Source organism: Rhinoderma darwinii, chromosome 2 (genome assembly GCF_050947455.1).
Source record: "Rhinoderma darwinii isolate aRhiDar2 chromosome 2, aRhiDar2.hap1, whole genome shotgun sequence".
Classification (NCBI taxonomy): domain Eukaryota; kingdom Metazoa; phylum Chordata; class Amphibia; order Anura; family Rhinodermatidae; genus Rhinoderma; species Rhinoderma darwinii.
In genome coordinates this window covers 89,193,587-89,206,704 of record NC_134688.1, presented here as the reverse complement: position 1 = coordinate 89,206,704, position 13,118 = coordinate 89,193,587, and the positions used below count along the sequence as shown (strand labels likewise).

Sequence of the window (13,118 nt, the reverse complement as noted above, 5' to 3'; positions counted from 1 at the left end):
ACAAGGAATGTGGCCCAGGAAGCCTTGACCATTTTACTGTGTGAAATGGTAACCTTGTCTTCTTCTATTCTTCATTTCAATTTCAGAAGCACCAACCTTGCATAATTGGACCTCTCTGTGTTTACTTTGTTAAAGGGATTGTCGGTTATCTCATGAAAGCCATATGGACAACATAGAGGGGTCCCCCACTGTGTGCCATAACAGAAAGCCGATCTGAAAGACCAGCTCCCGTTTTAGCGGACTCGAGCCACCTATGTATGACAAGGACGGCCTTTCCTATGAATGGCCGCCATGTAATACTACAATTCCCCTACAGCGGCCGTGCATTCCCTCTGCAAAATCAGGGTGCCGGAAGTGTGATGCGGGCCGCATTCTGAAAGAGACTGTATCTGATGAGACAGCCCCTTTAACAAGACATTTAGCAGGCCCAACTCTGACAAGTAACCTGTCAGGAAGGGATATAGACCTCCCGTTGTACCCTTTTGAAGATGATGAGCAAAAACTTTGTACTTATATACATTGAAATCATTAACTGAAGATGGGTTTAATATGGAGGTTGAAATGTTATACATTTCTATGCATGCAACCTTGAGGATATTACATGTGAATGTCCTCAGAGGCATAACTTGAAGCTCCTGGGCCCCAGTGCAAAATTTATAACAGGTCCCTTACCTACCATATATAATTTATAATACTAGTGTCTTCTTATGTGGCAGAGGCTTTTGAGCCCCCTCAGGCTCCATGGCCCGGGTGCGACTGCATCCTCTGCAAGGGGTCATGAAATTATTTTTTTTTATCGCTTTTAATATGATAATAACATAATTGTAATTTATTTATATTCTCGTGTTCTACTTTTTACATTTTTCTTATTTTTACTTCTCTATGGGGGCTGCCATTTTTTTTTCATCTCTGTATGTGTCGATTAACGCCACATACAGTGATGGAATACGGCACATACAACTCCATAGAGAATGCGAACGGGAGCCGTTCCATTCACTACAGCGTACGCCGTCTGTGTGGGAACGGTGCATGCGCCGCTCGCACACTGACCAAAACGAAGCTCGTTCGCAGAGCGACATCCGGCGCCATTTTCATGTGGACCGTTAGCCGTGGCCGGACAGTAAGATGATAACTTCCGGCCGCGGCTTCCGGCCATATGTTCAAGGAAGCGAAGGCGCAAAGAATAGGAGCGGAGGCGGCAGGAGCAGGCAAGTTATGTTCGTGTATGTGATGTGTGTATTATGTTCATGTATGTTTGTGTTATACGGTCTGCTAAGCCCTGTATCTAATCCTCCTACACTGTGCAGTCGCTCAGAACATGGCGGCACACAGTATAGGAGGTTTGAAGATTCAACCCCCTCCTTCTCCTGGCACTAGCCAGAATAAGGGAGGGGGGATTGTGTGAGGACACTAGAGCGAGTCTGTCTACCCCAAATTTGCAGCATAAAGCAATGAGGTTGCTTTACCACATTGACCATGCTGCAATTTTGGGAACTACTCCCTCTAGTGCCCAGCACATGGAAATGTTATAAATTAGAATCTAATTTATAATATTTCCTGACTTGTGAAAAAATTGAAACAATGTGTAATCACTTAAATAATAATTGTTTAACTAAAAAAAATTAAAACATTTCTAGCGACACATTCCCTTTAAGACAAGTTCATTGGTCTCCTGCTTACAGTATGACTATTAGCTAAGTCCAGAATATGGAATTCTTCAGTTGGGTCTAGAGGACAGATATCCCTTACTTCCAATAATTGTTTTCCCTTGGGACTAATATTTAATAAAGTTACATGCTTGAAAGCAATTAATAAAAATTAACATTGCGAATAAGTCAGCTTCAAGAGTATACTTTCTGTTTTACATCCTGTTAGCTGCTTATCAGGATTGTATTTAAGATCAGTACAATAAGAAATGATTCTCCATTTTTTCTTAACCAGTGTTTTCTCAGTCTCTTACTCTAGACATTTAAATATTAATACATTATTCCAGATAATACAGTATATTGCATTTGAATCATTATGCAGCTGAGAATTTCTGACAGAGGAATTAAAATAGGACACACGATCAGAGTCCTGTGTTCAATCCTCGAATTATAGACCTAGTTTTCCTTATAATATGTCTATATTCATACTGATATATTATTCCTGTCAACACCAGTAAAGCTAATCTGTACTTTACATTCACTATACTTGCATACGAGTTCATGTACGGCCGCCATACTAGGTGTGGAAACCACTGTGAACGTTTTCTACGGGAATTTATTTGACTTAACTAAACGTTCAACAAACTTCTGACGTTATAGTGACATGTCAGAAGTTTTGATTGGTGGGGGTCCGAGCACTGAGACCCCCACCAATTGCTAAAATGAAGCGACAGAAGTGCTTGTGTGAGTGCTCAGCCGCTTCGTTTCTGTTGGGCTTTTTACCGGAAAGCCGATGTAGCGGCTCATAGACTTTCTTACTCTGATACATTGATTTGCTGTACAACTATTTTAGTTTCACTGTTGGGTTTTCAAAAGACAAATACAATCCTCATACACGCTAAATAATGGAGGTGCTGAATGATGAACCCTCTTATAACATAATTTTCATACAGAGTATTTGAAAATGGGTTTTCTAAATCAGACGACTGCCAATGCATTGTTAATAAACTAAAAATTGTTAAACTGTTAAGGATATGCCAGGCACAGCTTCTGTATCCACGCCCATAGGTAATCAGTCTGCACCTGCTTCTATGTCTGTGAGACTGACTCCATCTTCCACCACTCAGGATGGCAGGCTTAGGAGTGGGAGAGCCTATCACAGCCTGGCCAGACGGAGCTAGCTCCCGCCCTCTGTCTATTTATACCTGCCTTTCCTGTTCCTCCTTGCTTGTGATTCTTCTCGTTTGGTTTCCTGGCCCTGCTGCAGCTTCTTGATCTATTTGACCCTGCTTCATATTGACCCTGGCTTACTGACTACTCTCCTGCTCTGCGTTTGGTACCTCGTACACTCCTGGTTTGACTCGGCTCGTTCACTACTCTCTTGCTCTGCGTTTGGTACTTCGTACACTCCTGGTTTGACTCGGCTCGTTCACCACTCTTGTTGCTCACGGTGTTGCCGTGGGCAACTGCCCCTTTTCCCTTGCTTCTGTGTACCCTTGTCTGTTTGTCTGTCGTGCACTTATTGAGCGTAGGGACCATCGCCCAGTTGTACCCCGTCGCCTAGGGCGGGTCATTGCAAGTAGGCAGGGACTGAGTGGCGGGTAGATTAGGGCTCACTTGTCTGTCTCCTTACCCCCATAATTACATAAACTCATTCAGATCAGACTACAGACATTTTAGTATCCACCAGGGGCGTATCTAGGAAACACTGGGCCCCATAGAAAACTTTTGACTGCCCCCCCCCCTCCGCTGGGTGCCACACACAGCCCGCCTTTGTAGATAGTGCCCCCCTGTAAATAGTGCCACACAGCCCCCTCAGTAGACAGTGCTATACAGCCAACCCTGTAGACAGTGCTAAAAAGCCCCCCCTGTAGACAGTGCCATACAGCCCCCCTGTAGACAGTGCTATACAGCCCTCCCTGTAGACAGTGCCATACAGCCCCCCCTGTAGACAGTGCTATACAGCCCTCCCTGTAGACAGTGCTATACAGCCTCCCCATACGGTGCTATACAGCCCCCTGTAGACTTTGCTATACAGCCTCCCCATACAGTGCTATACAGCCCTCCCTGTAGACTGTGATATACTTTCAAGTATCACAAAGAGGGACAATCGATGTGGTGCCCAGCGGCATTTGTTTTTTCATTTAAGCCACGCCTCTAAACCCACTCAATCTCCGCTCATACACACCCGGTTCAACCCACACAGTATAATGCCCCCATAGCTGCCACCATACAGTATAATGCCTCCATACAGTATAATGCACACACAGATGCCCCACACAGTATAATGCCCACAAAGATGCCCCATACAGTATAATGCCCACACAGATACCCCATACAGTATAATGTCCACACAGATGCCCCATACAGTATAATGCCCACACAGATGCCCCATTGGGTAAAATGGCCAAACAAATTCCCCCATAGAGCATAATGCCCCCATAGCTGCCCTATGGAGCATAATACCCCCATAGCTGCCCCCACAGTATAATGCCCCCATACTGCTCCCACAAAGTGTAATGCTCTCCATAGCTGCCCCCACACAGTATAATGCCTCCCATAGCTGCCCCCACAGTATATTGCCCCATAGCAGCCCCCACAGTATAATGCCCCAAGCAGTATAATGCCCCCCATAGCTGCCCCACAGTATAATGCCCCCATAGCTGCCCTCACAGTATAATGCCTCCTGTAACGTCCATGGCCGCGGGCCGTCGGGTTTACTCACCCTCCCGACGCCCACAGCCATGGATCCGTGAGCGCTGGTCCCTGTTTCCTTCCTAGGAGACGCCAGCGCTCACTTCCGCTCCGTCCTGCTGTGTCCCGTAGGGCTCGCGTGCGCACGGCCTTAAAGGGCCAGCGCGCGCACAAAAGGATCATCATCATCAACTGCCCTGATTTCCTGGTCTATAAGAAGGCCCCAGGCCTTCTGATCCTTGCCTGAGCGTTGTTAGTCTATCCCAGTCTGTCTCGCAAATGGTCCCTTAGTGTTTCCCCGTTCCAGCTGTTACCCGTGCCCTGTTACCCGTTCCTGTATTCCGTATTGTCGCAGTTCCTGTGCCTACCAGCGTTGGAGTCGTGTCTTCTGCCACGTCCAGTGTCTTCTGCCACGTCCAGTGTCGTTTGCCACGTCCAGTGTCTTCTGCCACGTCCAGTGTCGTTTGTCACGTCCAGTGTCTTCTGCCACGTCCAGTTTCGTTTGCCACGTCCAGTGTCTTCTACCACGTCCAGTGTCTTCTGCCACGTCCAGTGTCTTCTGCTTCATCGGATACTGCCCGCCACATCTGGCGCCACCTGCCGCACCAGCCTCCATCCGTGCTGAAGCCCCAGCCACCGTCCGGACTATTTCAGGTACCCAAGCGTTACTCTCTGCCATTGACTTTCGCATAGACTGTGACCTGGTCAGCTGCCTCCCCGCTACAACGGAGCGGCCTAGTGGGTCCACATACCCGGTGTCCGTGACAGTAGGCTCAGGCCATGGAACCCGCTGGCCAGCCCAAGACCGCAGTCCAGAAGATACAGACAGAGATGCATGACCTACGCACACGTCAGGATCAACTCCTTGAGGCGGTGAATTCTATCCTGGTCCGCTTGGATCTACTCGCTGTTCCACCTCCGGTTCTTCCTCCTGAAGCTGTTGCTGTGCCACTGCCCGTTGCTCCTCCTGTTTGTCCCGGATCCACAGTTCCTCTGCCTCTTCCTCCTCGCTACGACGGTGATCCCAGAGCATGTAGAGGATTTCTCAATCAATGCACGGTGCATTTTAGGCTACGGCCTCATCTCTTCCCCTCCGAGGAGTCCAAAGCGGCGTTTATTATCTCCCTCCTCGCTGGCAAGGCCCTCGCATGGGCGAACCCAATCTTGGAGCAACAAGGACCTGTATCCGCGGACCTAGCCTTGTTCCTGCAGTCCTTTCATGCCGTGTTCGAGGAGCCGGGTCGAACATCCTCTGCCGCAGCCACTCTGTTGACCCTCATGCAAGAAGGCTCCACAGTGGGGGAGTATGCTATCTCCTTCCGTACCCTAGCAGCCGAGCTGGCATGGAACAATGAGGCATTGGTGGCGACCTACTGGCAGGGACTGTCCTCTCACATCAAGGACGAGCTGGCAGCCCGCAACCTTCCTTCTACCTTGAATGCCCTCATCCTGTTAGCCACCCGGGTTGATATGAGAATCCGGGAGCGCTCTCAAGAGGTTCGACAGGAGAGCCGGGTCCACAGACCAGCACCATCAGTCCAGAGACCACTATTGTCCACTCCTAGTGCGCTACCTGAAGAACCCATGCAGGTAGACAGAGTCCGGTTATCTGAACAGAAGAAGCAGCGCAGATGCTCCTCTGGACTTTGTATGTATTGTGGCCTCAAGGGTCATTTTGTGCGCCAATGCCCACAGAAACCGGGAAACTCCAGTACCTAGGGTTGATTGGAGAGGCAACTCTAGGTGGAACGTCTCCAAATGTTAAAACCTCTTCCAGATTATCGATTCCTGTGGCCATCATCACCGGAGAGACATCACATCCTTCCTCTGCCTATCTTGACTCTGGAGCGGCTGCTAATTTCATCCAGCAGGATCTAGTGGATCGTTTTCGTCTACCCACAGTCCGTCTGGAGAGACCCCTGGCTGTTGCCTCTGTGAATGGTCTACCATTGCCTGATCCGATCATGCTCATCACAGAGCCGTTGACACTACGGGTCGGAGCTCTTCACTCAGAACAGATCACCTTCCTGGTACTACCCAAGGCTATCAATCCTATCCTGCTGGGTCTGCCATGGCTCCGTCTACACGCCCCGACACTTGACTGGAATTCTGGATAGGTTCTTCAATGGGGCTCCAGATGCCATAGCCATTGTATGTCACAAGTCAATCCTGTTGTGCCCCCTCTGCCTCAGTCACTTTCCGGTCTACCATCTCAGTATGCCAGTTTTGCGGATGTCTTTTGCAAACGAGAGGCTGAGACGTTGCCTCCACATCGGAATTATGACTGTCCCATTGAATTGGTTCCCAATGCTTCTCTTCCCCGTGGACGAGTATATCCTCTCTCCTTGCCAGAGCCTTTATCGATGTCAGCCTATATCAAGGAGAACTTGGAGAGGGGTTGTATTCGAAAATCTTCCTCCCCAGCCGGGGCAGGCTTCTTCTTCGTTAAAAAGAGAGATGGATCTTTTCGACCCTGCATTGACTACCATGGTCTCAATCAGATCACGGTCAAGAACAAATACCCGTTGCCACTTATTTCCGAGCTCTTCGATCGCATACGAGGAGCCAACATTTTTTCTAAGCTAGATCTGCGTGGGGGCTTATAATCTAATCCGGATTCGCCGGGGTGACGAATGGAAGACGGCATTTAACACCCGCGATGGGCACTACGAATACCTAGTGATGCCCTTCGGACTGTGTAACGCTCCCGCAGTATTTCAGGAGTTCGTTAATGATATCTTCCGAGATCTCCTCTATATGTGTGTTGTAGTTTATCTCGATGATATTTTAATTTTCTCCTCAGATCTGATGACCCATCGGAGGCATGTTCGTCAAGTTCTTCTGCGACTAAGAATCGCTTGTATGCCAAGTCTGAAAAGTGCACCTTTGAAAAGAGGTCTTTGCCCTTCCTGTGCTACGTCATCTCGGATCAAGGCCTTAAGATGGACCCTGAGAAACTAAAGTCTGTCCTGGAATGGCCACGTCCTCAAGGCCTAAGGGCCATACAACGGTTCCTGGGATTCGCCAATTTCTACCGGCAGTTTATTCTGAACTTTTCTTCTCTGACGGCTCCCATCTCTACCCTTACCAAGAAGGGTGTGAACGCCAAGGTGTGGACTCCAGAGGCAGAGTCCGCATTCATTAGCCTCAAGAAAGCCTTCACTTCAGCTTCAATCCTCCATCATCCTGACGTGTCTCGGCAGTTCTCACTAGAAGTGAACGCCTCCGCTGTTGGTGCAGGTGCACTTCTGTTCCAGAGGAGCTCCAAAGGAAAGGCAGTGGTATGTGGCTACTACTCAAGACTGTTTTCTTCTGCTGAGCGCAATTACTCCATTGGAGATCGGGAGCTACTGGCTATCAAATTGGCCCTGGAGGAGTGGAGACATCTTCTAGAAGGCGCAGCTCACCCCATCCTGATCTTCACTAACCACAAGAACCTCACCTACCTTCAGTCCGCTCAAAGACTGAATCCTCGTCAAGCCAGGTGGTCGCTGTTCTTCACCCGTTTCCAATTAATGCTCCACTACCGTCCCGCTGACAAGATTGTAAGGGACGATGCCCTGTCCAGATCATTTGAGATGGAAGACACGGTGGAGTCCCTTCAGACTATCATAGACCCATCCTGCGTTGTCACCGCTAATCCTCTGCAGCTTAGAAATATCCCTCCGGGGAGAACTTTTGTTCGGTTGGCAGACAGAAAAAGAATTCTCCGCTGGGGACACAGTTCTAAACTAGCTGGGCACGCTGGTGTCCGTAAAACCCAAGACCTGATTGCCCGTCACTTCTGGTGGCCCACGCTTCCTAAAGATGTTCTGGACTTTGTCTCTGCTTGCACGGTGTGTGCCTCTAACAAAGTGACTCACTCCAAGTCTGCCGGCCTGCTTCAACCTCTGCCTGTACCCAGTGCCCCCTGGCAGCACATCGCAATGGACTTCGTCACAGACCTTCCTCCCTCAGCAGGATGCAACACCATCTGGGTGGTGGTTGACCGGTTCTCTAAGATGGCACATTTTATCCCGCTGACCGGCCTACCTTCTGCTCCCCGACTGGCGAGTCTATTCATTCAGCACATCTTTCGCTTGCATGGCTTGCCTCTTCACATTGTGTCCAACCGGGGGGTTCAGTTTACCTCTAATTTCTGGACAGCCCTCTGTAAACTCCTGGATGTGATTTTGGACTTTTCCTCTGCCTATCACCCCCAATCCAATGGGCAAGTTGAGAGGATCAACCAGATCATGGAAAATTATCTCCGCCACTTCATCTCTTCTCAGCACGATAACTGGGTACAGTTTCTTCCATGGGCCGAGTTTTCATACAACAACCACACAAGTGAGTCCACCACTTTCACTCCGTTTCACATCGTGTACAGTCAACATCCCAGAGTCCCTCTTCCTGTGTCGACTTCATCTCAGGTACCCGCTGCTGACTCTGCATATGGGGACTTCCTGCAAATCTGGCAACAGACCCGGTCCTCTATTTTGCTGGCAGTAGATCGCATGAAGCGAAAGGCAGATACTAAGGGAAGAGAGCCGCCTCAGTATCTTCCGGGGACTAAAGTCTGGCTGTCCTCTCGGAACATTCGCTTGAAGGTACCCTCATACAAGTTCGCTCCCAGGTTCCTTGGTCCTTGCGAGATTCTGCAACAGATCAACCCTATCTCCTATTAACTGCGGCTGCCTCCTACCCTCAGAATCCCTAACTCCTTCCATGTGTCCCTCCTGAAACCAGTGGTCCTGAACCGCTACAGCAAGACTTCTAGTTCCACAGTTGCTTCCAAAGGCCCCTCTGATGTATTCGAGGTAAAGGAGATCCTGGACTGCAAGAGGGTAGGAGGAAGGACTTTCTATTTGGTGGACTGGAGAGGGTTTGGTCCTGAGGAGAGGTCCTGGGAGCCAGAAGAGAACCTCAGTGCTCCTGCTCTCATTAAAAAGTTCCTCTCTCGCTCTGGTCCCAAGAAGAGGGGGCGTAAGAGGGGGGATACTGTAACGTCCATGGCCGCGGGCCGTCGGGTTTACTCACCCCCCGACGCCCGCAGCCATGGATCCGTGAGCGCTGGTCCCTATCTTCTTCCTAGGAGACGCCAGCGCTCACTTCCGCTCCGTCCTGCTGTGTCCCGTAGGGTGCGCGCGCTCGCGCGCACAGCCTTAAAGGGCCAGCGCGCGCACAAAAGGATCGTCATCATCATCATCAACTGCCCTGATTTCCTGGTCTATAAGAAGGCCCCAGGCCTTCTGATCCTTGCCTGAGCATTGTTAGTCTATCCCAGTCTGTCTCGCAAATGGTCCCTTAGTGTTTCCCCGTTCCAGCTGTTACCCGTGCCCTGTTACCCGTTCCTGTATTCCGTATTGTTCCAGTTCCTGTGCCTATCATGTTGGAGTCATGTCTTCTGCCAAGTCCAGTGTCTTCTGCCACGTCCAGTGTTGTTTGCCACGTCCAGTGTCTTCTACCACGTCCAGTGTCTTCTGCCACGTCCAGTGTCTTCTGCTTCATCGGATACTGCCCGCCACGTCTGGCGCCACCTGCCGCACCAGCCTCCATCCGTGCTGAAGCCACAGCCACCATCTGGACTATTTCAGGTACCCAAGCGTTACTGTCTGCCATTGACTTTCGCATAGACTGTGACCTGGTCAGCTGCCTCCCCGCTACGGCGGAGCGGCCTAGTGGGTCCACATACCCTGTGTCCGTGACACCCCAATAGCTGCCCCCACAGTACAATGCCCCCCATAGCTGCTCCCACAGTATAATGCCCCCCATAGCTGCCCCCACACCGTATAATGCTCCATTTAGCTGCCCCCACAGTATAATGCCATCCATAGCTGTCCCCACAGTATAATGCCCCCCATTGCTGTCCCCACAGTATAATGCCCCCATAAAGTCTAATGCCCCCATAGCTGTTCCCACAGTATAATGCCCCCCATAGCTGCCCCCACAGTATAATGCCATACATACAGTATAATGCCACCCCATATAGTAAAATGCTCCTTTAGCTGCCACCATATCAGCCCCCCTTCCCTACCCAGTATAATGCCCCATAGTGCCTAATAGAAAAATAATAACTTAATTACTTACCTATCCAAATTCCCATGACGGGTGGAGGATCCTTCTCCTCCGTTCTGTGCTGTAAGTGACTGGCGCAGACAGGTGATGACGTCACTACATCGCGTCTGCCTGCACCGAGACAATCCCGGCAGAGTGAATGCTGGAGCACAGAGCTGTCAGCTCCTTCCTCCAGCATTCAGCATCCGGGACCAGCGCGGTGAGCGCTGTGTGGCTTTGGGGGCTCTGCGGGCCCCCCAGGTATAGAGGCCCCGGTTGCAATTGCGACCATTGCGACCCCTAGAGCTACGCCACTGTTACAGTAGCCAATGGCAGAGCAGGGATATACCTCCCTGCTCTGTCATAGTGTTCAATATTATCTGCATCCAAAGGACGCAGACACTATTGAATGTGGTGTCGCTACCGATGCAGCAGCAGTAGCGGAGCCTCTGGGGATGGGGGGCTCGGGCACGGGCCTCCTCATGCTGCAGACCCCGTAGCAGCCGCTATGGCTGCTACAGCGGTAGTTACGCCAATGGTAGCCACTGTTTTTATTACTTAGCTTAGTACAACCATATTTATTATCCATAATCGACGCACCACATCTGTTGCAGTACAAATTATTATATGTCTCTATCCGCCAATTATTAATTGTTTTACTAAATTTATTCCAATTCCATCAACTTTTTAATTCCTGGATGGATACTATTTTTTATTTTTTATTTATTTCAGTTACTTATATAGCGCCAACATATTATGCAGCGCTGTACAGAGATCCTCTTTTACTGTCCCCATTGTAATGACGGGGGTGGGGAGACAGACAAGTGAGCCCTAATCTACCCACCACTCAGTCCCTGCCTACTTGCAACGACCCGCCCTAGGCGACGGGGTACAACTGGGCGACGGTCCCTACGCTCAATAAGTGCACGACAGACAAACAGACAAGGGTACAGAGAGCTAGGGGGAGAAAGGGGCAGTTGCCCACGGCAAAACCGTGAGCAACAAGAAAAGTGAACAAGCCGAGTCAAACCAGGAGAGTACGAGGTGCCAAACGCAGAGCAGAAGAGTAGTAAACCAGCCGAGTCAAACCAGGAGTGTACGAGGTACCAAATGCAGAGCGGGAGAGTAGTCAGCAAGCCAGGGTCAATATGAAGCAAGGACAATGGTACAAGAAGCTGCAGCAGGGCCAGGAAACCAAACGAGAAGAATCACAACAAAGGAGGAACAGGAAAGGCAGGTATAAATAGACAGAGGGCGGGAGCTAGCTCCGTCTGGCCAGGCTGTGATAGGTTCTCCCACTCCTAAGCCTGCCACCCTGAGTGGTGGAAGATGGAGTCAGTCTCACAGACATAGCAGCAGGTGCAGACTAATTATCTATGGGCGTTAACCCCGAAGCTGTGCCTGGCAGATCCTTTACACACAATCTAAATTCCCTATTGGTATGTTTTTCGGGGTGTGGGAGGAAACCGGAGTACCCGGAGGAAACCCACGCAAACAGGGAGAACATACAAACTCCATACTAATTGTGTGTGTGTGTGTGTGTGTGTGTGGTTAACACTGTGTGTTATTTGTGGTGTATATGTATACATGCCTCGTGTGTGTGTGTGTGTGTGTGTGTGTGTGTGTGTGTGTGTGTGTATATATGTAAAGATGCCTGCTGTGTGCGTATATATGTATACATGCCTTGTGTGTGTGTGTATATATGTATACATGCTTCCTGTGTGTGTGTATATTTATACATGCCTCCTATTTGTGTGTATGTATATGTATACATGCCTCCTGTGTGTGTGTGTGTGTGTCTATATGTATACATGCCTCGTGTGTGTGTGTGTGTGTGTGTGTGTGTGTGTGTGTGTGTGTGTGTGTGTGTGTGTGTGTGTGTGTGTATATATATATATGTATACATGCCTCGCATGTGTGTGTCTTTATGTATGTATACATGCCACATGTGTGTGTATATATGCCTCGTGTGTGTATACATGACTCCTGTGTGTGTGTGTATATATATATATATATACACATACATATACATGCCTCGTGTGTGTGTGTGTGTGTGTGTGTGTGTGTGTGTATATGTATACATGCCCCCTGTGTGTGTATACATGCCTCCTGTCTGTGTGTGAGTGTGTGTATGTATAAATATATATATATATATACACACATACATGCCTCGTGTGTGTGTGTGTGTATATATATATATGTATACATGCCGTGTGTGTGTGTGTGTCCATATATATGTATACATGCCATGTGTGTGTATATGTATACATGCCGTGTGTGTGTGTGTGTGTGTATGTATGTGTATACACGCCTAGTGTGTGTACATGCCTCGTGTGTATATTTGTGGTTAATTCTTTATTTGTGGAGGGCAGCAATAGAGAGTCCCGCACTGCTCCATCCAACCTAAGGCCGGCCCTGCATATGGTAACTCTTTCTAACCTACATTTCTGCCACCCAACATATGGCGAAAATGGCCTAATATTTTTACTAAATGAGCAATGTACTGCATCTTGAGTACATATTCATCTAATAGACCAAATAAAGCGGATGTTATTAAAATTTATTTATAAGAAGAGATTTGCAAAAATAAATTTTGGTATCTGCTTACCAGCAAGAATTCTTTTAGATGGGTCTCAATGTTCTTGCGGTAGATGGTAAAAAAGGCAGCAGACACTTGAATGATAGACTTGGCCAGACAATGAATATTGTTATTATAACCTGCAAGAATTAACACAGCACAAT

The 13,118-nt window shown here is 48.9% G+C and overlaps 1 protein-coding gene across 1 annotated transcript in view; it reads right to left on the bottom strand.

Annotated features, from left to right (window-relative positions):
- The window catches only part of NCKAP1L (NCK associated protein 1 like), a 225,855-nt gene that overhangs the window by 37,412 nt on the left and 175,325 nt on the right, over window positions 1-13,118 (bottom strand). The window contains exon 29 of the mRNA XM_075850114.1: window positions 12,985-13,094. Coding sequence (XP_075706229.1) covers window positions 12,985-13,094 — 110 coding nt within the window. The remainder of the gene's footprint in view (window positions 1-12,984; window positions 13,095-13,118) is intronic.